The following is a 24,508-nucleotide window of genomic DNA, read 5'->3' as shown; positions in this document are numbered from 1 at the left end:
AAGCCAAGCAGTGTCGCTATTTCCTACAAAGTTTAAGGAAAGCCCATCTCGCATACATAAATTTGACTATATGCAAGATATTTTCACTTGATTAGGTGCAATGCATGCATAGAACAAGTTCAACATTGTTCATTAGCAAATATGAACTACCACTATAACTTCTGCAATTTGTCCTGGTCATGGTATTGGAGGGAAAATATAAACTGAAATTGACCTGTCCTGAGTATTATTTTGCTGTAGAATTCTGAAGTAATTGCTCCTCTCTTGTATATATTGTAGATGTAGCTAGCAAGCTGTAACTACATTCTTATATTCTCAAGCTTTTTGACATGTTAAACAATTTCAGAGAACTGAAAGTCTATGGAAAAGAGGGTTTCATGTGGTTTTAGGCCTAGTTACAGCTTACTCAGTAATGTTCATTGGCTGGGGTTTAACACTCAGGTGTGATTCCCTCATCCAGTGTCCACAAACTTCAATTCAATTCAAACTTTAATTCAATTCAATTCAATTCAAGTTTATTTGTATAGCGCTTTTTACAATTGACATTGTCTCAAAACAGCTTTACAGAACATAAACATAGAACAAAAGGTTATTGTAAAGAATGATATAAAGATTAATAGAATACAAAATTCAAGATTAATATTAGACATATTTAAATATGTTTGCATTTATCCCCAATGAGCACGTCTGAGGTGACTCAGGTGACTGTGGGGAGGAAAAACTCCCTTAGACGGTAAAGGAAGAAACCTTGAGAGGAACCAGACACAAAGGGGAACCTCATCCTCATATGTGTAACACTGGAGGGTGTGATTATAAATATACGGTCTGACTTCATGACTTCATTCTCATCATCTCGCTCCCGAAGGACATTTATATATTTTGTAGTTAAAGCTTTTTTAATGATGCAGTTTTAACAGTTTATTTGGTTTTACTTAAATAAGTAAATTTGTATACGCTACATAACTTTCTAAAATTATGAGAATAATTAGTTTTAAGAGCTAATGAGCTCTCTAGCTTATATTTCACAGCAATTTGAGAGTTTTCTTTCTCTATAATTTGGAACAATCTGCCTACTAGCCTGAAATTATGACTGGTTTTTGCTCTTGTCATGTGGAATATGGGGAACAGAAATTGTGTGGTATTTGTGTGATTATAGAAGATGTTTAACAAGCGGAACCTAGAACTTTCCAGAATCACTTGACTCAAGCTTTTTGTTTGTTACAACTTAAAAAATGCTGCTGACATTATAGGTGTCTCCTGTTACATTTCCAACAATAGGAAATATTTTGCTGGATTTGTACCTGAATAGAGAGGGTAAGTGATCATGACAAACTCTAGTGCTGTTTCACTGTGAATTGCAGTCTGAATCAAGACAGAAAAATCCTGAGAAAACGGATACAATGAAAATTTGTATTGTGTAGTACTGTATGAAAATGCTGTGTAAATGTCTTTAAATTAATAATAATAAATTCATGCTGTTTTTTTTAATCTTGCAATATGGCAGAAGAACAAATAATCTACCAGATTTTAAAATGAAAGCAAAATTAACAAAATATATATTGATACAAAAGTATATTTAAACATATAAAATAGCTAAGATGTATAAATGGGCTATGATAAAGTATGAGGACTTTCCAAATATTTATTTTAATAAAATTCTAAATTCCATCAACAGGTCATGCAGTTGTGACAGAAGAGGTTTGTTGGTAATTGAACTTGCATAATGGCTACAGGGTAAGTACTTTTTATTCTTACACTTACAGCATTTTACATCTTTTTAATTTTTTGTTGAGACTTTGTTGAGGTTTTTAAATGATTATGGACATATTAAGTATAAATTGTAATTACATTAAACTAGATTTTTATTTTCATTATATTTAACAGATTTCAAGAAACATCACTGATGGTTCATGATTTAATCCAGAAGAGTACATTAATCAGTGAAGGTCCACCAGCACGATATCGTCTCATCACAACCAGAAGTAATCTTGAAAAAGACGGTTCAGTGAGAAAATGGACATTTGGACAGAGAGACATCAATATGCGGAACAAAATTGTACTGATGGTAGGAGAAACTGGAACAGGCAAAACTACTCTGATTAATGCCATGACTAATTATATACTCGGGGTGACGTTTACAGATGAAGTGTGGTTTGAGATTACAGAGGAGGGAGGAGAGAATCAGTCAGATCAGTCAAAAAGTCAAACAAATAAAGTCACTGTGTATGAGGTGTTTACCCAGAACAACCCAATCTGTCTGACTATCATTGACACTCCAGGTTATGGAGACACCAGGGGAACAGAATATGATAAACTAATCACTGAGAATCTGTACAATCTGTTTCACAGTGATAGTGGAGTGAAAGAAATTGATGCAGTCTGTCTGGTAGTGAAGGCATCTGAGAATCAGCTCTCTGACCGACAGCAATACATCTTTGATGCAGTTTTGTCTTTATTTGGTAAAGACATTGAGAAAAACATTGTGATATTTATCACTCACTCAGATGGACTGCCTCCAGATAATGCTCTTAATGTCATCAAGAATGCAGGGATTCCCTTCAGGAAAAATGATGATAATGAACCTGAGCATTTCTTATTTAACAATCTTCAAACTAAGAAGAGAAGCCTGAAGTATAACAAAGATTTCCAGACAGCCTGGGATCTAAGTAAGAACAGTTTAAAAGATTTCTTCGCCTCCCTGGAAGAACTGAACAAAGAGAGCTTAAAGAAGACTGGAAGTGTTCTGAATGAGTCCAAACGACTTGAAGCCTGTATATCTAATCTACAAAACCGCATTGAGGTTATAGAGTGCAAGAGTAAAGAACTGACTGATATTCAGAAAGCTCTTGAGGAAAACAGAGAAAAGATTAAGAAAAATGAAAACTTTACTTTTACAGTCACCGAATTTTACAAAGAAAAAGTTCCCATTGAAAATGTTTCATGGTGGGACAGAAAGGTGACCAGTTGTTCTGTCTGTAAGGAGAACTGTCATGAGCATAACTGTTGGAGTGCCCTGGATGCCGAGTGGTGTGAAGTCATGCGTAATAACCACTGTACTGTATGTACACGTAAATGTCACTACAATAAACATGTCAAAGAGAACATGAAATATGTTCGACTCAGTAAAGAGATCTCAGTGACATTTAATGATCTTAAAAAACAACATGAAGGCATCAATAATTCAGAATGCTTTGAAAATGTCAAAAAGGATACAGAAAGCAACAAGAAACAGGAAGAGGAGAAGACAAGCATAGAGAAAAGACTGAAAGAAGAACTGACTGAGAATGAAAAAGAAAAAGCTGAGCTTGTGGAAGAAACCTACAACACTATTATGAAACTGTCTGAAATCGCTTTAAAGCCAGACTCTGCTTTCATTCTTCAGTCTCTGGACTTTTCGATCCCTCGAGTTGAGGAGACTGGAAAAATGAACTGTGCTAAAAAACTAAGAGAGCTGAGGAAGATTCAGCCTGAATCAGAGGAAAGAGTTAATGCTGTAATGGGTTATGCAAGAGCATGTTTCACTAAAGTGAACAAATAAATAAATTCAGGAGATTAAATGAAATAATGATCATCTGTATTAAGTGTTTTATATTCAATTAAAATGCATTGTTTATTCATTAATGCTATTGCTTCATATTTTACTGTATGATTTGGTAGTCATTTAAAACTTTTTGATGAACTATTAGGATTGTTTAACGTAAAGAACTATGGCACTTTACATGAAATATGGTACATGTAAAGCTATAAAGTTAATGGCTAGATGTTTATCAATTGATTTATTTAATTAGCTTATATTGTTAATTCCATACTGCTAGTGTTTACTGTGTAACTATCTGTCTATCTTCTCACAATAAATATCTGCTTGAGACAGTGCGCCTGAGTCGTCTCATTTTGACAGAGACCAACATCTTTTGTAATTCATACTTTAACAACAACAACAACAATAATAATTATAACAATAACAATAATACTCAATCACTATATTGATGTGGAAAAAGATTTATCAAAAACACAGGAATATCAGTTGACAATGTAACATCCTGCGAATATAAAAAATACAAAATTGATTTCAATAAAAAAATAACACAACCCCGTGCTTCGATCTTACGAAACCTTGACTTAATGTGACTCAGTTTCAAAGTGCTGAACACAGCATTACAATCCAGGACACCACATGAAATAACACAATCCTGATTGACACAAGAACAAAACAACAGCACTGAAGAATGCCAGACCTCAGTAGGAAGGGCCAGTGCAAGCAGATGTCTGTTGACACATGGAAAAGAGAGAAGTGAATAAAAGGCCTCAGTATGTCTGTAAACAATGCTCATAACAAAAAAGGGAACAAAGTACAATGTCTGCAGTACCACAATTAGCCACAGGGGTGGCTCTCGAACATCAATAAATATCACCAAATGCCTGATTTTATTGAATTCACACAAAACGTAAATGTTTTAATGTTGTGTTCTTTTTAACCCTGTTAATCATACAGTAATCAGCACCATTGCTACTATTGTTCTGTAGCTAGACCATGCATGATGATATTCCTGAGTATGTATTTATAAATGTTGTACAGTATGGTAATGAAAACAATGCAATTACTTAACAACTGCTTAATGGTTAAAGCGGCTAGTGTGTGATGGGGTTGTGCTCATTAATCTCAAGAAATGTGGGTGTCAGAAACCTAATTATTGAAAGTCTTGCAAACTCGTTCCATAATCTGGTGGACGTCTGCAGGATAGATGAAGATGGAAGGAAAACGTTTATAGGAGGGATGGAGGGAGGTCAGCCACTATAATGGTGGTTTTAATGAGGTAATATTTGCAGTGTTCACAAGAATCTTGGGTACCTCCATACTATAAAGTGCCTAAACCCTAGGCAGGCCTGCTGGTCTCTATTCTTTTCCCCTTTACACTTTACCCTGTCCTACTACCCATTCTAAGTAAATCAAGGCAGATCCACTCTTCTGCATGCGCTGGTTTGAGAATGAGGAACATATATACATTTACTAGCAGCTATACCAAGCCAAATACCACACACCTCACAAATCTCCTTGCTCCAGCCACCTGGGTCCACACTGCCATTACTCAGCTGTCCAGCCCATTCAGACTCTGTAAACAAGTTATGTACCAGCTTGATCCCAATTGTCATAGGAGCATAACTACATATCCTATCTGAAAACCAGTCATTTCTTCAACATCAAAAACACCTGCCGCCTCCCTTCAACATTAAGGGACAACCAGCCTACCTATTCAGATCCATCCTGAACTTTCATTGCAAAAATGCCCAGCTTTAGTACCAAATGGAAGAGGAAAGTGCTGCCAGGCCTAATGAATATAGAACACCAGTCACATGTATACACTCAGTTTTCCCTTATTTTCTGTCTAGAATCAGCCTTTGTTTTCTGTTTATGCTTTTCTGGATTGACCTTGTACTGTACCTAGCCAAGTTTGTTCTGTTTGCGGATTGCCTGACCTGTGCCTGTTCTCCTGACATTGAATTTTTGCGATTTGGATTGTTTGGTAAAGTATTATTAATATATCTCACTCTGCCATTTTATTGTGAAAATTCAGATTTTAAATGTTTTTATGGTTGAATTATAAAATTGTCACTAGTTGGAGAGAAACTTAGAGAAGCCAATTAATTTTAAAAAGCTTTATTCATGTGTGTAGAACTATAGGGCTTTTCATATAACCATAGACCATAGACAATCCTGTACACAATATACATCCAGCAATGAGATGTTTGTTAATACATGGAAAAGATGGAAACAAATAAAAGGCCCCAGTATATCTGAAAGCATATATTCAAAATCTAAGAATTATATACAATAATTTTTCTTCCAAATTCATAATTTCTCATCCATTAAAGTCAAATACTGTATTATATATCATATTATATAATAAGACAATAAGTACCTGACAATTATAGCTTGATAGTTGATCCTGAGCAAACGACAAACCCGGGGTAAAGAGGCTGAGTGAATGTGGTGTGAACTCTGTGGAGGAGCTTCATGGTGTCGGAGACGCTGTAGAAGGACAGAGTTCCTGCCCTGTGATCCACATACACTCCTATTCTAGAGGAGCTAGGAACGAATGGGATTTTAATTTCTTCCTTATGATGTCTGAATGAGTAGTAGGAAGGATAGCAAAACAATCTCCAGGACTTATAGTTTCGGCCAAACAAACATTCCGTACCCTTTCCTTTCCTGCTGATGGTTTTATATGACACCGCTATAGAAACCCCATAACGTCCAGTCCACTCCACTTCCCAGTAACAGAGTCCACACACACGCTCTCTACACAACACCTGGAGATAATAATCAAATCTGTCTGGATGAACAGAATATTGTTGTACTGTTTCGCTGCAGGTCACCACCGTGTTCTTCTCAGACAGACAGAGGTGTTTATTTACTGTGTTTTGATCCAGTGTGAACTCACAGGAATCTGATGGAGATAAAAGACAAGGGTCATTATTCATCAAACTGGATATGAACAAATGTATTCAGAAATTAATCACAAGATCATTTACAAAAGAAATGTGGTATTCTTGAATATTCAGTTTAATTGTGTGTACTGTAAATTTACATATAGAGAGACTCAGGAATGTGAATGTTAATTGGTTTATTTCAAAACATATAACTGATGATGAGTTACTACAAGTTCACTGTCAAGATGAAATCGCTGGCTCACTGATTCGTTTAATGAACATTTTGTGAAAAATCATTTTTATATAAATATAATTAGAAAATAAGCCATAAATATAAGGCAATTGTGTGTCTATGATAGCTTATGTGCTTCAGGGGCTGAGCTTAATGACTGTTTTACTGCATATATTTATCACATCATGCTTAGAAGGTTCCTTCAACATTCTGTTGTCATTGTCATTTCCAGTTTCACCATTTAGGGACATTTTTGGCTTTGCTATGAACATGCTTGGTGTGTTGGTAGGAACATTTAGTCCTGTTTAGCCAAAAAATGATTTATGTTCTATATTATAAATGACTTTACTATGAAATGTCATACAATCTGCGTATTTACAAAAGCACATTATTAATGTAAACCTTCAATTTAATAAATACAAATATGGTCCATAGAATTTCAATGTCCCTGCATATACTATGTTCAGTATACTGTGTGAGTATACTGTGGACGTGATGGTTCAGTGGCTAAGGCTTCGGGTTACTGATCAGAAGGTCGGGGGTTCAAACCCACAAGCTGCTGAGACATCAATGTTGGGTCCTTGAGCAAGGCCCTTAAACTTACTTGCTCCAGGGGTGCCATACTAAGGCTGACCCTGTGCTCTGACCCCAGGCTCATAACCTGGGATATGCGAAAACCTAAAGCATTTAACTGCATGTCGTACTCTGTACTCTGTATGTGACAAACAAAATTTGAATTTGATTTGATTTGAGTATGTGGTGTAAAGAATGAAACTTACACTGTAGGAACTCTTCTCTGGTTTTGGGTTCAGGAAGTGGAATAATGTGGAATCCTTTTACTGCAACAGAAAAAACAATTAAACAGAAATACAGTATAATAATGCAAAATCTCAGTCATTTCTACACTATGGACAATTTAGAGATGGCAATCTGCACGGAGGAAACCGGAGAACGCCAGACCGGAGCAAAGGGGGAAAATAACTCCAAACATACATAACCCAGGAGGCTAACTGTAGGAAGTTTATCTTACACAGTAGACTCCACAAAGAAACACTTTATAAAGTTGTACCACGAACCACCCTAAGGACATTTGAGAAACGTTTTCACATAAAAATATATCCACTGTTCCACAGCCATTTTTCAAGCAATTTCTCAGCAGAAAAAAATCACTTTGTCTTTCTAGAAAATTCCAGTGATATACCTGCATTGGATATTATTTTGAACTCATTGCAGAATATTTCCACATTGTCCGTCAGTTCAGAAACAAATGCTGTTACATCTTCAAGAGAAAGGTGAGGACTAAGCCTGATGGAGTGTAGGTCTGCAGATTCAGGAACGTCCAAGAGAGATGGGAAACGCTACAAAATGAAAGAAAGACATTGTCAAAATGCACATCAGAGTGTATTTTCCATTAAAGACGTTTGGTTTGAGATCAAACAAATCAAATCGAATCAAATCAAATTTTATTTGTCACATACACACACATGCAGTGAAATGCTTTTTACATCTGACTGGTATTCAAGCATAAAAGGAAAAAGGAATGCAATTTGGGATAAAAAAATAAAGCCAAAAGGAAGTAGATAAATAAAGTATACACTATATAAGAAACTATATAAAATATGAAAATATAGGTAAAAAATAGTGTATATACATAAATGTTTTTATGATTGTCCTTAAAGTGTCAGTAAAAAGTGTGTATAAAGTGACACTGTGCTGTGCAAGTCCAGAGTTAAAGTGACAGTCCAGAGTTAAATTGTCATGGTGCAAAAAGAAGGTTGTCCAGTGTGAGATCCTGGGTGTTTCCTGTTTAAACTCCGAATGGCCTGCGGGAAGAAGCTTCTCCTCATTCTCTCAGTGTTTGCTTTCAGGGAGCGGAAGCATTTCCCTGAATGCAACAAAGAAAAGAGTCCATTGTTGGGATGGCTGAGATCTTTTACAATCTTCCTGGCCCTGGTTCGGCACCGCGTGCTGTAGATGTCCTGCAGGTCAGGGAGCTCGGTATGGATGGTGCATTCAGCTGACCAATGAATATGATACGATATATTTCAGAATTTTAGCTTTAGTCTAGATGTTAAACAACCATTCCTGTCACCTCTTCAGGAGATAAACGTTTCTCAGGTAGGTTAAGGTCTGCAGATTGATTTGGAAAGTCTATAACCGTCAACATTTTCCCCTGAGGTTGTCTTTGTTGATCTTAGGTGTGTGTTTTGTCTATGAACTCCATGAGTGCATGACAGTACTGCTATCATCATGCACACCATCATCAATAAAGATTAGTGAGCCTGTTCCTGAAGCAGCCAACAAGACCAAGCCAGACCACCACCGAGTTTGACACATGAACTCATGAGCAGATCCAAATTCTTTCTCCATACTTTGGCCTTTGCAAAGGTTGGTTTATCCTTTTTTAAACAGGCCTTTAATCAGGCCTCAGACCAAAAGTACACATTCCAAGCTATTAAATATTATAATAACCCTTGTATGTTGTTCGGGTCTGTGGGACCCATATTCATAAACATCAATAGTTTTGAAAAACTTTGCTTCCTTGTAAATTTGTTGATTTTTTTTCCACTCAACTTGATTAAATTTGATTTTCTTTTTTATTACATTTTATTAAAAAAACAACAAAAAACAAGTAGCACCTTAATTAAAAATGTGATGTAATAAAGGTAAAGGGCAAATATTAACCATATATGCTGTTTATGTTGGTTGTAATTGGGATGAAGTAAACATCTGTAGAGTATTTTAACATAAAATTTTTGATTGTGTTGAATTAAAAACCCAAAAATGCAGCAGGTCCAACAGACCCACGAACACTGGCTGAGTAACAAAAATACGAACAACATACTAGGGTTAAAGAATCAGTCTAACACCAGTGCAACAAGAACACTTGTCAATCACATGTTCCAATATTTTCATTCATTTGAAAAATTTGTGGGTTAAAATAAAGTTGCATGTCATAAGTTGTTTAACACATTTGTATTCCACAAGTGTGGAAAAGAAAGCTGAAAAACAATTGTTCAGTTCTACTGTACTTGTATATGTAAGTGCAGTGTAGATAATGTGTATGGATTATTACAAAATAGAGTTATTTCTATATTATTTTAGTAAAACAGCATGATCTGAGCTGTTTATATTCCTTTTACATGACAGCAATCTTCCAACAATTATAATGTTTTATTCATTAAAAAATAGCAGATTGTGTTTGTTTTTTAGTTAAAAAGACACAATATAGAAGACTGACACTGAATAATAATGTTTCAGAATGATCGGATTTTTATAAACCTGTGACATGCAGCTACGCTATTGTCAGAGCTGCTTTTAAATAAATCAACATTATGAGAAGTAGTTTATTGAGACATTGTGACATTACCTGGAGAAAATGGATGGTATCTGTGTATAAAAGCTCCTCCAGCTCCGCAGTTCTCCTCTTCAGCTCTGTTATCTCCTGCTCCAGTTGTGTCATGATGTCTTCAGCTCGAGTCACTGCAGTTTTCTCCTGAGCTCTGATTAGTGCTGTCACCTCAGAGCGTCTTCTCTCCATGGATTTGATCAGATCAGCAAAGATCCTCTCAGTTTCCTGCACTGCTCTTTGTGCAGAGCGCTGTTAGAAGGTAGAGAGAGAAGAAGACAGGAAGTAAATCTAAAGCAGGTCACCTTCAGCAGAAAAGCAGCAGAAACACCACTTTTAAGTAGTAAAATAAAACACACAGAATTAAATCTGTACTTCGGAACATATTAATCAATCCATTATAATTAATTATAATACTTTACATTTCCTTACTTCTCATTGTGAATAAGAATAATGGTTTCTAACATGGTTTCTAAATGAAAGGAAATCCCAGGAATCCTGATTGAACTCCTTTGAACTCACCTCATAAAACTCCACAGCTTCTGTTAACTCCTGATGCTTCTTCTCTTTATCCAGGATACTCTGTTGGTATTTTCTCTGTATCTTAACCAGCTGCTCCTAAACAAATCGAGGAAGAAAAAACACATTTTGCTTAATTCCATTGTTATGGAGGTAAAATAATCGAAGAGAAAAGAAGGAGCAGTTAGCTTTCTAGTTCAAGCTCTGGTTAAGGACTTCCCTGTGAGTGACTTGGTTCAACATGACTATTTTTGTACCTGCATTTCCTCATGATTTATGGCATTTTAATTTATTTTGCCAGTATATATTAATTATTTTTTTTAATTAATTTATGAGTGTTGATTTTCCCTTGTTAAGGAAGGAATTAAGTTGTGTACTGTGTTGAACATGGAAACAAAACGCATTCCCTTTTGGTTTATTTTTATGCCTTTATGTTCTATATTGCATGTGTTTTTTTATTTATTTATTTTTTTTACTTTTGCTGCAGTGTATAAATTGAGTCATTTTAATACATAAGTATTAGTTCATTGTAAATAAATTTGCAAATGTATGTTCATCATGCGTTATCTCTAGTGCTGGAATTGTTTGGGTAAAACAACAACAATATTGTTTTAACTAAACACATTAGGCAACTTTCACTAAAACAACAGAAGAAATATTTTTCCTTTTTACCCGTTTCTCAGCTTTTCCTGTTGTAGCTGATACCGTATCATGTCCTTTATGTTCATCCATAGTACACAACATGCAGATACACTGCTGGTCAGTGCGACAGTAAACCTCCAGCAGTTTGTCATGCTGAGAGCAGATCTGATCCTGAAGTCGTCTGGAGGCTTCGACCAGCTTGTGCTTTTTAAAGGCAGGAGATTCATAGTGAGGCTGGAGATGAGTTTCACAGAAAGAGGCCAGACACACCAGGCAGGACTTGATGGCTTTGGATTTACTCTCAATACAGAAATCACACCACACATCTTCAGGTCCAGCTGAAAACTGAGCAGGACGTGTAGCTTGGAGTTCCTTCTTTAGTTTCTCCACAATATCACCCAGAACAGCATTTTTACTCACAGAAATTCTTGAAGTGAAGGTTTCTTTACACTGAGGACAGCGATAGACATCCCTCTGATCCTCCTGATCCCAGCAGCCATTAATACAGACCATACAGAAACTGTGTCCACAGAGAATAGTCACTGGATCCTTGAGTAGATCCAGACAGATTGGACAGCTGAACTGATCCTGAGCCAATGAAATATTAGTCTTTGCCATTTTACTCTGTTCACGAACACAAAAAATGTATGAGATAAACTTTGGGCTATAATCTCACTCAAAAAAGTAAAAAGAAAGCGGGGAGATCAGACAGTTAACACTTTACACTTTTACACACATACACACAAGGATCAGTTTTGGTTTCATTTCTCTTGAAGTGAATAGGAGTGACAGAGAGAGAGGGAGAGAAGGAGGAACCGAGAATGGGAGTGTAATAACCTAAAAAAATGCTGGCACTGTGCCCAACTATAGGAATGCTCATAAAGAGCACACTCCCTGCTGTAGCTAACCTTATATACACTCACCGGCCACATTATTAGGTACACCTGTCCAACTGCTCGTTAATGCAAATCTCTAATCAGCCAATCACATGGCAGCAACTCAATGCATTTAGGCATGTAGACATGGTCAAGACGATCTGCTGCAGTTCAAACCGAGCGTCAGAATGGGGAAGAAAGGTGATTTAAGTGACTTTGAACGTGGCATAGTTGTTGGTGCCAGACGGGCTGGTCTGAGTATTTCAGAAACTGCTGATCTACTGGGATTTTCACGCACAACCATCTCTAGGGTTTACAGAGAATGGTCCGAAAAAGAGAAAATATCCAGTAAGCGGCAGTTCTGTGGGCACAAATGCCTTGTTGATGTCAGAGGAGAATGGCCAGTTCGAGCTGATAGAAAGGCAACAGTAACTCAAATAAACACTCGTTACAACCGAGGTATGCAGAATAGCATCTCTGAATGCACATGTCGAATCTTGAGGCGGATGGGCTACAGCAGCAGAAGACCACACCGGTACTAGTAAGGTGTATCTAATAAAGTGGCCGGTGAGTGTATACTCTCTCTCACACACACACACGAGAACATGTACATTTAAAATTAAATCAAACACCAAGTAGTTGGGGTCAGAATTGTATAATATCACTATTCATTAGGTAAGTGTATCTATATACTTACCTAATGAATATTGATATTATACAATATAATTGTATTATACAATTATATCTATAGATATAAGTGTAGATAGACAACTGATTGGATAAAATGCACACACACACGGCACTGGGTGCTTATCTTTCACTCTCGGTTCTCCCTCTTTTTTACAATTCTACACAAAAGTTATTATAACTATTGAGCACAGATACTGTATGTGATTAGAGCCATTGACTTTCCACGGCTCTGCTCACCATTCACAAAATCTTCACTTGACCACGCCCCCGGCCCCACAAAATATATTTTGAGGGACAATTTTATCATGTTTTTATAAAATTGTACGTATACGTACGACGTTTGAAAATCATTCAAATGACATAAATTAGAAATTACATAGAAAAATTTAACAAGTTTTATTATAATTATGTGCTCCTAAATGAATGAGAGTGAATGAAACATTCATTATATCAGTCACTTTTATTTATTAAATTGTATTAAATGTTTTATTTAATTTATTTGCATAGAACTGTAAATTAATAAGGTGATTTCGAAAGGGAAAAAAAAAACAATATTGTGCAGGTTTGAATCAATACAATATGAATATCAGTGATAAGCGTACCTAAGCACAGTAACCCAGGCAGGAAGGAATTAGTCTTCATTTTGTAATGAACTTAGAAATGACCTGTTAGTTCCTCAAGAGCTCTTGGTTGCACAATTCCACTCGCCTACAATTTGCATTATTTACTGCCCAGTTTCTCACAAATGAGGATGGGTTTCCTTCTGGATCTGGTTCCTCTCAAGGTTTCTTACTCATATCATCACAGATGATCTGCTACTAAAATTGGGCTCCAGGTAACAGAAGTAGAATTTAAGATTGTAGTGTTGAGAGAACCAGCACGATCCTTGTAGTTCAGACATTTCTCTCTAAACATCTCAACATTTTACTTAATTTCTTGGACATGCAATTAATTTTATCATCAACGTTACTTGTTACTTGGTAGATGTTTTATTTAGCGTTTATATTTTGTTATGCATTGTTGGGATCTAGTTAGCTACATGAAGCAAAGCTACTTACTCAATTACATTTTTAATAGCAGGAGTGCTTATTTCCAAATACTCTACCTTCTCCAGTGACAAACTACTGATTTTATGTAATGTAATTTAATGTAATGTAACCAAGAGTAGTCAGAGCATATGATTTTGATGTGTTGGTTATATACTAGTAGAAAAGACTAGACGTAAGGAACCAGTACACTTTTGTTAAATGTTAAACATTTAACACCACATTTTGCCCCACCTGATTAATCTTGACTTCTTATGCCTATCTGGTGTATATTTAGTGTTACGAACTCAAATCGTCTAGGGGTTATTGAGAACGTAAACAAGTAAAATAAATAAATAAATGAGAACTTTCCTTTTCCTCTATCCCAGCTCTTCTCACTTTTTAAATTGGTACTACTCATAAAGGTTCACACAAATCCCCTCTATTTAACACTATGTTTGGAAAGAACACCGCACCAAAAAAAATATTCATTTTCTTTTTTTTATTGTCCAGGGCGTAACAAAAGCCAATGAATACAAACTATAAATAAGCCTAAACAACCCAAAGCGTCAGGAGAGAGCAAATGCCGAAAACAACAAACAAAACAGAAACTTACTTAAAGTTAACCAAGTAACTTCCCTGCCCAAAATAAAAATAAAAAGACAATATTCTTACCTCTCTCCCTGACTAACGAAAAACAGGTGAAAAATATAGAAGGGGTATATACTGTAAACCCAAATACATCGGCGCCCATCTCAGCTAATTGGCCTCAGGTGCAGTTGATTTGGAAGAGCTGCTTAGCAGAGAGAAAAAAAAGGGAGAAGAACACAACATCCCAAAACCTACACATTACGTAATGGAACGTAACATTAGAAAAAAGAAGAAGAAGAAGAAGAAGAAAAAACATCACCCTCTCCGAGCATTTTCACACAGTGATAAATTAAAGGTGCCCTGCCACACGTATTTCATCACTTTTGTGGTAATGTCTGAAGTTTACCATGGACTCTGTAACTTTTTTGTGTGGAAATAATGCCTTGGTTACCTTGTTTCAAGCCATTCTAGTGTGGTATAGAAAGCCTGCAGGAAGACTCAGCTCGATTTGCGCCGGTTCTCATGAATATTCAAATGAGCTATGCTGCTTGGCTCCGATTGGCTAACTGCTAGGATATGAGAGCATGACTATTCATTCACCCACACAATAAGTAGCCTAGGCTAGAGGAAATTTGTTTACAATCACCTTGAATTGCGGCAGAACGTCTTCTTCACAAGCCCGTTAACGTTCAGCCATCCTTGCTGTATAGGAAACTCACTGAGCTACACGAATTCTGGGGGCGTGGTCTCAAGTGGGAGAGCTCATGAATAGTAATGAGCTCAGTCACTCTGACGTCGGAGTGACCAGCTTTTCCAACTGACCTGATTTCTCCCCTTATTTCTTTTAAGTGGCTAGAACTGACCGGGGAGGTAGCCCAACACAAACACATATGGACCTAACACATATCAAAAAATCCAAGTAAAAACGGTTTTGTGTGGAAGGGCACCTTTAACATATTTTATTGGATAGAACCATAACATCATTTTAACAATAATGATGTGCTCAAATGGTCACTTATGTATTGCAAAAAAGTTAAGCACATTTTCTTTCATGAATTAAAATAAAACCTTGCTTTGTTCAACCATAGTATGTCTGCTTTTCAAACAACATGAATGGTGCAAATTCAACATTTTATTTATTTTTTTTCAAAAATGACTTTCAACAAATGATTTCAAATACATTTTGAGAGAATTAGTTTTAATTCCCTGGAGTAGCTTGTGCCACATTACTTTTTGTAGTTTGTGACATAACTTATTCTTTAAAAATGATAAAAGACCTGTGTCATAGGATCAGATAAGGTCATCAGTAGCCTTAGAAATAAAGGGGCGATTTTGGAAGCGATTTTGGTCACGGTCATCTGAGACAAATTTTGAAAATCCTAAAAGATTTCTTTCACCATTGCGATCAGTCTTTCCTCTGATTAAGTTCTGGGAGTGTCCGAAGATTTCAGACACTCAAATGTCTGAAGCTTCAAACCAAGAACCAGTAGGACAAAAGAGATTATGCACTTACCGTGACAACTTCAAACCAGGGGAGTGGTCATTTTTTCTGTTTTTTTTTTTCCATCAAGGATTATCATGAACAAAACGCTACAGATTGTTTTCGTTTGCGGCTACCTGCCATTTTAGCGAGAGAATGTGGGTCTGGACGTGTCACAGATTGATGATGTAAAACCCCGGACAAGTCTTCTTGTGTGCGTCTTAATTTGACCCCTCTTGACCGTCGTACAGTCTGACATGATGACAACTGAGATCCTACACACGTGTGACATGGGGATCATGTTCATACAGTCTGAGAAGCAACAATTGCACAGGATTATGAAAAATTGCACAGCGTGAGCCCGGCTTTAGAACCTCTTTTTTTTGCTCTTTAAAAAAAAATGTTCTCAGGGAAATTTTCACAATTTGCCCAAACACAAATGAATTCCTTCCAACCTACAGATCAATCACACAATTCTACAGGTAAAGCTGCCATTTGCATGTACAGTATAACACCATGATAAGGTTTTCTGTCTCTATTAATTATAACATCCCTCTTTGCACCATCATTCAAAACAGAAAGTACCACAATAAACCCATCAAATCACTCAATATCCAGTTCTGAGAGTGGATTGTTTTCACACACAATGTGGACTATAAGAGGGTTCAGTTTAAGAGACCAGCTCCTAAGCTCAAAAAGAGCATTTAGACTGAAAATGTACCAAACATTTGGGGAAATGACACGTAAAAACAACCTAGGTTTCCTGTCTGTAAAAAATGCTTATAAAATAAAATGACAGAATCTAAAAGCCATAGCCAGCCAAAAAACCCTCGAGGAAGTGTAGGGTAGGTGCATATTAAATAACACAGAATTTGCCTCTTGATCAATACTATTTGGTTTCTTCACAGGTCTTGGCTCTAGGGAGTACTTTTAAATCCCAGTTAATGCCCTATTAGTTTCACGTGGGTAGATGAGGTAAATATCTGCATGTTTTTGATTTTCTTGACACTCCTGAACATACTTATTTGTACTGCTTTCTACTCAAACAAATAATGATTCATTAGAAATGCAACATTTCTGTCTGAATACTAATCAAGCTCCAAGAGGAGATGAAACAAACACATTATAGCAACACGCTCCATTGTACTCATTTCAATCATGTCCTCTAGACCAGGGGTGTCAAATTCACAGTGGGCCAAAATATAAAACTGAGATAAAGTCACAGGCCAAACTGAATATTTATTGAAAAATTAACTGCAACTGATATGTAACGTTCAACCTTTGTCATATGGAAACAAACTTTAGTTTTGTTGAACACAGGATTTGGAACAACCAGAGCTTGATATTACAAACACATAAGAAATTAAATTTGAAATAAAAGACACATCAGTGGTGTTCATTTCGCAAACTTTAACCATGTACTTTTTGACAAACTCTCCCTCATTAAAGTGCCGGGCAGATTTTGCGATCTCTGCTGACACAATAAAGCTTTACAGCCTTTACAGCAGCTTCACTTTTTGATTTTGCTTTCATGAATATACAGTAGTCACCCGGGAAACCAGACTTTTTTCATCTCCTCCACATTCTGGAGCTTCTGCTTTACGTCCAGGTCCTTATACTTCTCATAATGTTTCGTTTCATATTGTCTTCTTATGTGATATGAACATGAGGCAAACAGGTCTGTCCTTTATATTCGTGAACAGATAATCTGCCTCCCATCTGTCTTGAAAGCTCCTATTGTCCATCTTTCGTTTGGCCATTTTTGTGGAGGGTGGAGTTAACTTGCTCGATGTGACTATAGCATGATTGTTAACGACTGTCGACAGAGAATGAGGGGCGCTTGCATTTCGTGACTACGCGTCAATACAGTGAGGCATTCTGGGATTTGTAGTATTAGCAGAGCAGGCGGCTAGCCAGCTGTAATGCACATTTGATATGATCTCGCGGGCCAAATATAATTACACCGTGGCCAAATTTGGCCCGTGGGCCTGAGTTTGACACCCCTGCTCTAGAATGTCATGGAATGTCAAGGAATGTCCCCATTTATAGTATTCAGTTCCCTGTTTTCTAGTTCATCCTGTTTCATCGTCCTCCTGACTCAAAACCAAGTGGTGGTGCCGTTGCTTGTGGTTCTTCAGGCTGACGTTGTGGTTAAAACACTCTCCGCATTGCTCGCACATGAAAGGTTTCTCTCCGGTGTGGACACGCATGTGAGAAGTGAGGTTTTCCATTTGGTTAAAGGAACGCTCACAGACTTGGCATTTATAAGGCTTTTCTCCAGAGTGGATGAGTTTATGTCTCCTCAGCCTGTGGAGGTCTTTAAAACGCTTTTCACATATATCACACAAATACTTATATGGACCTCTGTGGGATCTGACATGGCTGTTGCGTTTGTAAAGATTGTCAAATTTCTCTGGACAGTCTGGACAGCTGTATGGCTGTTTTTCCTTAGGATGTGTTTGCTCATGTTGCAGTTTTGCTGGCCTGTTTTTAAACATCTTCAGGCAGTATTTACAAGGATGATCTGCATCTTCGTGGAGTTTAGTGCAATGCCTCTTTAAGCCGACCTCAGTGAGGAATCTTTTTCCACACTCTTGACAGACAACAAATTTGATCTTTTGTTCACATTTATGTTCTTTTGTTTGAGTGTCCGCTATAACAAACTTGCCACATTCCTGGCACAACTTATATAATTTCTTGACGCCATGTTCCTGTTCAGCATGTCTCTGAAAACTGGAAAAGTCATCAAAACGAACAGATAGTTTTTCTAAGCTGAGCATCTCAGTATCATCCCCAGCATCACACTGAGCACAGCAGAAGACTTTCTTGTGTCGAAGGACAGAACAAGAGAGCGAGGCCTCGGTCCCACATTGTGTACACCACACCACAAGTTTACCCTGACCGTCCTCCTTTAAAGCTGTGAACATGTCTTCATCCATGGACACATCGGAGTCTGTGGCCTCTTCACTCGAATCTGGCTGCCACTCATCTGAACTGTCAAGTCTTTTAGAATCTTTTTTCTTCTTCATCTCTTCCTGCAAGCTTGTTTCCTCTTCAGTACTTGAAAAATATGACCCATCTGTTTCAATAAACATCTGCTCATAGCTTTCTTCACTGCCCTCATGATCTGATGACCCAATCTGGACCACAACCTGCAAGATATAAAATCCTTGATTAGGGCATTGGAGCTAATGTGTATTAAAATTTTCATGTAAAAAAAAAGGCTTAAAATGACAATGCTGTTAAAAGGTAATATGTTAATACCTCAGTGTCTCAAAAATGTTTGCATGGGGAATGTGAAGTATATCTGCAAATTTAAAAGACATGGTTCTGCTTGCACCAAGTATTTCTACTCATCACTGGCACTTTGACTGGCACAACCACTAATTATTTTTATATTACTTTTCTGTACCCTCCTACTATACACTCCTGAAAAACTAGCTGCCTAGCAAAGTTTGTGGCTAATGCATTGCTCAACCCCACAACCCCAGACTTTTGATAAGCGTTTAATTGCCCATCATCTATCCTGTGAGGGGCATTTAACCATCTCCCATCACTAAATAACCTTGGCAAAATAGTGTTTGCGTGCCTTTAAATAAAGGTTGTGCTGTGAATGGTGTCCACTTAATGTTCTTTACAGGATGTTCTATCTAATTCATAGGCTTGGGATTGCTAAACATAAGCAAGTCCACAGCTACCCAATAATTCAGTCAAATATGAAAGACACTCTAAATTTCAATTAAATTTCAATTCCATAAATTTCCTTAAAAATTTCACAAAGCACATTTCACATCTAGGGGGTCACGGTGGCTTAGTGGTTAGCACGTTCGCCTCACACCTCCAGGGTTGGGGGTTCGATTCCCGCCTCCGCCTTGTGTGTGTGGAGTTTGCATGTTCTCCCCGTGCCTCGGGGGTTTCCTCCGGGTACTACTGTTTCCTCCCCCGGTCCAAAGACATGCATGGTAGGTTGATTGGCATCTCTGGAAAATTGTCCGTAGTGTGTGATTGTGTGAGTGAATGAGTGTGTGTGTGCCCTGCGATGGGTTGGCACTCCGTCCAGGGCGTATCCTGCCTTGATGCCCGATGACGCCTGAGGTAGTTCGGATAAGCGGTAGAAAATGAGTGAATGAATGAACATTTCACATCTGCACAAGTCAAGGAGTTGCATGCTCTGGGAATATGCTTTCTGGGCATGCATTTGTGACCAGATGACTGTGATGTTAATAATAGTTTGTAAAAGACTAAATACCCACCTCCTCACTATCGTCATCCCCAGGCTCCAATGTGTGTTCCATCTCTATGTATGAAGCCATATCATCACTGTCCTCATGTATTTTATCAAACGTCTCTATGTGGTCTTTTGGTTCATTATGAAATGTTTCTGTAGGTTCGGCTAAAGGCGGGTGACTCCTCCATTGTCTTTGGTGGCCACAGTTCTGGCAATCCTGGGTCACTGAAAACAGCTTCTCACTGCCCTCAATGGTAATACAGGACTCTTTATGACAAAGCCAACAGAACTGAAAGAGCTCCAGCAAACACTGTGTGTTTACCAGCACCTCAGTGCGTCTAAAAAAAAAACATAAAAGAATAAGGCATTCACTATAAAATACTGAATTAATACAACTGTACCAATGTAATTTGAAATCATGAATGAAAAAAAAACAACCAAAGAGAATGTCTTACTTAAAAATGCTAGTTCCTTGATAAGAAGGCTGAAAGCTCTTGACAGCTGTGGAAAAATATTAAGGAATTCAAATACAACACATATTTTTTTACACATTGCATTTAATATTTAGCCCAAATGCAAGAATTTCCAGAGATAAAATGAATGTTTACCCATTTTCTATCGCTATGAAAACTTAAATTAGTGGAAGCAACTACAGCAGAAGGTTTGGCCTATAACTCAGGAGTCAAACTCTCCTCCTTTGCAGCTGGAGTTAAGGATCCATAGATTAGCTTTAGAATCCTTCCATTGGGCTGGTTGGTGGTACAATAACAAATATGTGGTGCAACATTTTGTGGCTTTCATGGCCAAGTGACCTGCATTGTAACCAAGTATTCATTTGGTTGTTCTTATTAACAGAATAATAATCAGCTAGGCCTAAAAATAAGCACATATGAGTTTTTTTTTTTGTTATTGAAATATTTTGTGAGAGCAGAAGTTGACTCACTATAATCACCTATCATGCATCAACTAAAATAACAAGTCCTTTTTGTTACTAAGTTGTACTCCTTGAATACAAATATAATAAAATGTACTTCAAACACAAAGGAAACATTTAAATAAAAACTATTTAAAGACATATAACTTTGCTGTAACCTTGAACCTGTTTGGGTCTATTTCAAATTCTACGGTCCATCTGCTGGTTCCAATGAGCATCCCACACAAATTCTACAAACATTCAACGACTTAGTCTTGAAATATCAAAGGAATTGAATCTTATTCAGTCAGACAGACTGACAACATGAAAACAAACAATGGAGGCATAAAAATTCTATTTAGATATTACATCACTGTAACAAAGGTTGATTTACTACAAATGGCTGTACAGTAGGTAGCTCTCAAATTTATCTCAAAGATAAACAACCAGACAAAACTTCCTGCCTCATCCAATCAGCATTCGCACCACTGATTCACACTGAAGTGCTGTTAGGACTTTGGACTGCATGTCAGTCCATTAGTTAACCCATAATTTCCCTTTCTGCACTGCAAAATAAATATACAAATAAAAGTATTAATCAGTGTTAATCATAAACAATTTCCCTTACCTTTGTGGTCAGTTTGAGGCACTGTAACAATCTCATACTGTCCTATAATCACTGGACGTGGCTCATCTTTTAGGTTACAATCCTGTGGGAAAAAAATACATCCAAGTCAGAACGTTGGCTCGTAACACAGCTATGGAATAAATAGATATGACTGAATGGAATTTGTACAATTTGACAGACAGTGTAACATTGCTGTCTGTATAAAATCTAGAGATTAAAGTCTGTGAGATCACACTTTTCTCAAGTTCTCATGTTTATTGACTTTTGACTAAAGCTCTTGACATGTATCTGAAAGATTGGGAGATTACATAAATCCAGATGTTTCTAATAAAGTGACTGGCGAGTGTATACAAATACACACACACATACACACATTATATATATATATATATATATATATATATATATATATATATATATATATATATATTATATTAATCTATATAATATATATATATATAGAACCCATAGAGTTACATAGAGTTACAGAACACAGGGCAAAGTAGTTCCGGTTACTTACACTTTCTGTAGTATCTATGCGCGACATCATTAGACAGTTGCCTGGATTGATGGCAAACGTTTGTTTAGGGTTCGAATTTGTTTGGATATTATGTTGTACATTATTTATATATATATATATATATATATATATATATATATATATATATATACACACACATATATACAGGGGCGGTTCTAGACCTTTTTTAGGGTGGCTCCAGCCCCCCTGTCTGTGATCTCAGCCACCCTAACACTATAAGTATAACATTTACTTTAAAAAATAAACAATAAAAATTACGTTTAAAAGCAGGACATTTCGAAAATTATTTATCAGTTTGATGCAAGAGAGAATTTTTTCATTTTGCTTTTACGCGCGTGCGTTGTAGTCTTTCAAAAGTGCGTCATCAGCTGTCTGCTTTATATGAACGGAGAAGCACAGGCACGCGCAGCGTGCACGCGCAGTCAGAGCTCGAGGCTTTTATCTATAACGTTAATCAGCGGTTAAACCGCAAAGACGGCAACCAAAAGCAGTGAAATGTCACTATTCTTATTACCAGAGTTGTAGCACAAACAAAATATTAATGCAAACAATCCATTCAATACTAAATAAAAATAACATTTATTGATTTGTTCTTTGTCTTGTGAATATTTTTTTTATTAATGACTGCATTCATTGGACACACTGTTTGTAGAGAATGCACACATACATGAACTGATTTGATTCAAAACTGGCATCATGGCATTATTACATCATGTATACAATTTTGGTGTCCACTTTTGCCATTTAATAATACCATAACTTTTGGCTTACTATGTTCATATTTCACTGGGGGCCCTTACTGGCCCCCCTAAAGGTGAAATCCTAGAACCGCCCCTGTGTGTGTGTGTATGTATATACACATATATATATATATATATATATATGTATATACACATATATATATATATATATATACACACACATTTTTTAAGCCTACGTGGCACAATGTCACTTATTAGTGTACAGTAAGTGTGACTTTACCTCAGGTTCACTGATGCCCCAGACATGCCCCAGGTCCGAATGAGGCACAGCTGATCTCTTGAGACATCTGAGTTTGCGTGTGGTTTTGCGTGCGGTTTCTGTGAAAAAGTCATCATCCGTGAAATGAGCGCCACACACTCTGAAATCAGCAGTGCGGAGTTTATAAACCGGTGTGTTTACATCCATCCTCAGGGCGAGCAACCACAAGTGCAGGGTTTTCGGAGTGTGAAAAGGAAAACGGTGAAAACTGAGTCCACTTCTTTTAGTCATCTTGTTGGTGCAGTTGGGAAAAGCACAACCGCGGACCATTGTTGCGTTTATTTATTTATTTATTTTATTAATATGATTTGAAAACACGTGCTTCTCTATTGCATGTTTACACCAGAAAAAGTAATAAGCAAATTAATTCATTTTAACATCCGGGTGGATTTAGGTAAGATTACTGTCAAAATAAAAGTCACATCATTAAAAAAATATATATACTAAAACACATTTAGGCCACAAGAATATGGACACCTGAGTAGCAGGACCACATGTGGTTCTTCTTTCAACACGATGAAGCACACTAGTGTCTAAAACATCTCGACGTTACAATTTATGTTCGCTGAAACTCCGAGTCTCAAACCTGTTCCAGAATGGCCGTGTCCCTGTGTACAAAGCCAGCTCTATGAAGACATGGTTTCCCAGGTTTGGAGTGAAAGAACTCAAGAGCAATGACCTCAACACTTCTGAACAACTTTAGGATGAACTACAACAAGCCTTCTTACTCAACTACAGTGCCTGATCTTACTAATGCTCCACAGACATGGTTTAAAAATCATAAATGCCTAGTTGAGTTTGAGAAACTGTCAAAAATCTACATCTTTGTGTCGTGGTCTATATCTAGTTACAAAACAATCGATAAATTAAACTCTTTGTTATATACTAAGTACAAACATGTACTTTGATAACAGCAGAATGCCTGTTGAACCTTTTATATAGAGAGCAGAAAGCTTTGTTTTACGTCCAGGCTAGTCTAATGCTGTGAACCCGCATTCTCCATTAATTTTTGTTAACAGCAATTAATCAACCACTTATGATGCTGCATAAAAAGTTCAAACTAAAACCAAAAAATGTTAGTAAAATTTTAGTAATATCACAGTAAATGTCTTGGGAATTGCATATTGTAGAGAATAACGTACATTGTACAGTAAGTGTTGGCAATTATGTATTGCTTATGAACGTCAACTGATCCTGCTTGATCCATGATGTGTGCAGTGTGAAAATGTAGTTTGACAAATCAGACTGTGAAATCAGACATATTTATATTTTCAATCTGAACAGTATTAATTGAATTCATTAAAGTGTTTCTCTGCAATAATTTTAAAGTAAATTGAGGCCACATC

General features: G+C 36.9%; 3 protein-coding genes across 5 annotated transcripts; 1 reads left to right on the top strand and 2 right to left on the bottom strand.

Moving 5' to 3' along the window:
• The first annotated feature begins 977 nt into the window (after window positions 1–977).
• Window positions 978–3,622, top strand: LOC132849074 (uncharacterized). The gene is made up of 3 exons (XM_060875264.1): window positions 978–1,314; window positions 1,676–1,734; window positions 1,885–3,622. Exons 2-3 carry the CDS (start codon window positions 1,724–1,726, stop codon window positions 3,536–3,538), a joined length of 1,665 nt encoding a protein of 554 aa, XP_060731247.1. The 5' UTR covers window positions 978–1,314; window positions 1,676–1,723; the 3' UTR covers window positions 3,539–3,622.
• A 615-nt stretch (window positions 3,623–4,237) lies between these two features.
• On the bottom strand, window positions 4,238–11,897 carry LOC132849075 (tripartite motif-containing protein 16-like). 3 transcript variants are annotated; one of them, XM_060875266.1, is made up of 7 exons: window positions 11,202–11,897; window positions 10,533–10,628; window positions 10,032–10,262; window positions 7,863–8,019; window positions 7,441–7,500; window positions 5,919–6,446; window positions 4,238–4,266 (listed from the first exon to the last, which is right to left on the bottom strand). In XM_060875266.1, the coding sequence occupies exons 1-6, from the start codon at window positions 11,787–11,789 to the stop codon at window positions 5,926–5,928; spliced, it is 1,653 nt and encodes a 550-aa protein (XP_060731249.1). In that variant the 5' UTR covers window positions 11,790–11,897; the 3' UTR covers window positions 4,238–4,266; window positions 5,919–5,925. The 3 variants fall into 3 exon arrangements, with proteins under 3 accessions (XP_060731249.1, XP_060731248.1, XP_060731250.1); XM_060875267.1 differs by lacking the exon at window positions 4,238–4,266 and adding an exon at window positions 5,271–5,793; XM_060875265.1 differs by lacking the exon at window positions 4,238–4,266 and having other exon boundaries at window positions 5,269–6,446.
• Window positions 11,898–17,001: 5,104 nt separating this feature from the next.
• Window positions 17,002–24,369, bottom strand: LOC132849069 (zinc finger protein 485-like). Its single transcript, XM_060875257.1, has 5 exons — window positions 23,124–24,369; window positions 21,602–21,683; window positions 20,516–20,561; window positions 20,086–20,398; window positions 17,002–18,984 (listed from the first exon to the last, which is right to left on the bottom strand). Exons 1-5 carry the CDS (start codon window positions 23,430–23,432, stop codon window positions 17,905–17,907), a joined length of 1,830 nt encoding a protein of 609 aa, XP_060731240.1. The 5' UTR covers window positions 23,433–24,369; the 3' UTR covers window positions 17,002–17,904.
• Between the last annotated feature and the right edge of the window lie 139 nt (window positions 24,370–24,508).

The sequence above is a fragment of the Tachysurus vachellii genome, chromosome 7 (assembly GCF_030014155.1).
Source record: "Tachysurus vachellii isolate PV-2020 chromosome 7, HZAU_Pvac_v1, whole genome shotgun sequence".
In the NCBI taxonomy this organism is placed as follows: domain Eukaryota; kingdom Metazoa; phylum Chordata; class Actinopteri; order Siluriformes; family Bagridae; genus Tachysurus; species Tachysurus vachellii.
Note: the sequence above shows the minus strand (reverse complement) of the source record. Positions and strands in the feature narration are given on the sequence as shown.

Excerpts from the sequence above, each read along its gene's own strand:
- LOC132849075 (XM_060875266.1), bottom strand. The coding sequence starts at position 11,789 with ATGGCAAAGACTAATATTTCATTGGCTCAGGATCAGTTCAGCTGTCCA. Across the intron at positions 8,020-10,031 it reads ATACCATCCATTTTCTCCAG|CGTTTCCCATCTCTCTTGGA; the intron begins GTAATGTCACAA and ends TTCATTTTGTAG. Across the intron at positions 7,501-7,862 it reads CAAAATAATATCCAATGCAG|TAAAAGGATTCCACATTATT; the intron begins GTATATCACTGG and ends TTTCTGTTGCAG.
- LOC132849069 (XM_060875257.1), bottom strand. The coding sequence starts at position 23,432 with ATGGTCCGCGGTTGTGCTTTTCCCAACTGCACCAACAAGATGACTAAA. Across the intron at positions 21,684-23,123 it reads GGGGCATCAGTGAACCTGAG|GATTGTAACCTAAAAGATGA; the intron begins GTAAAGTCACAC and ends TTTTTCCCACAG. Across the intron at positions 20,399-20,515 it reads CAAGGAACTAGCATTTTTAA|ACGCACTGAGGTGCTGGTAA; the intron begins GTAAGACATTCT and ends TTTTTTTTTTAG.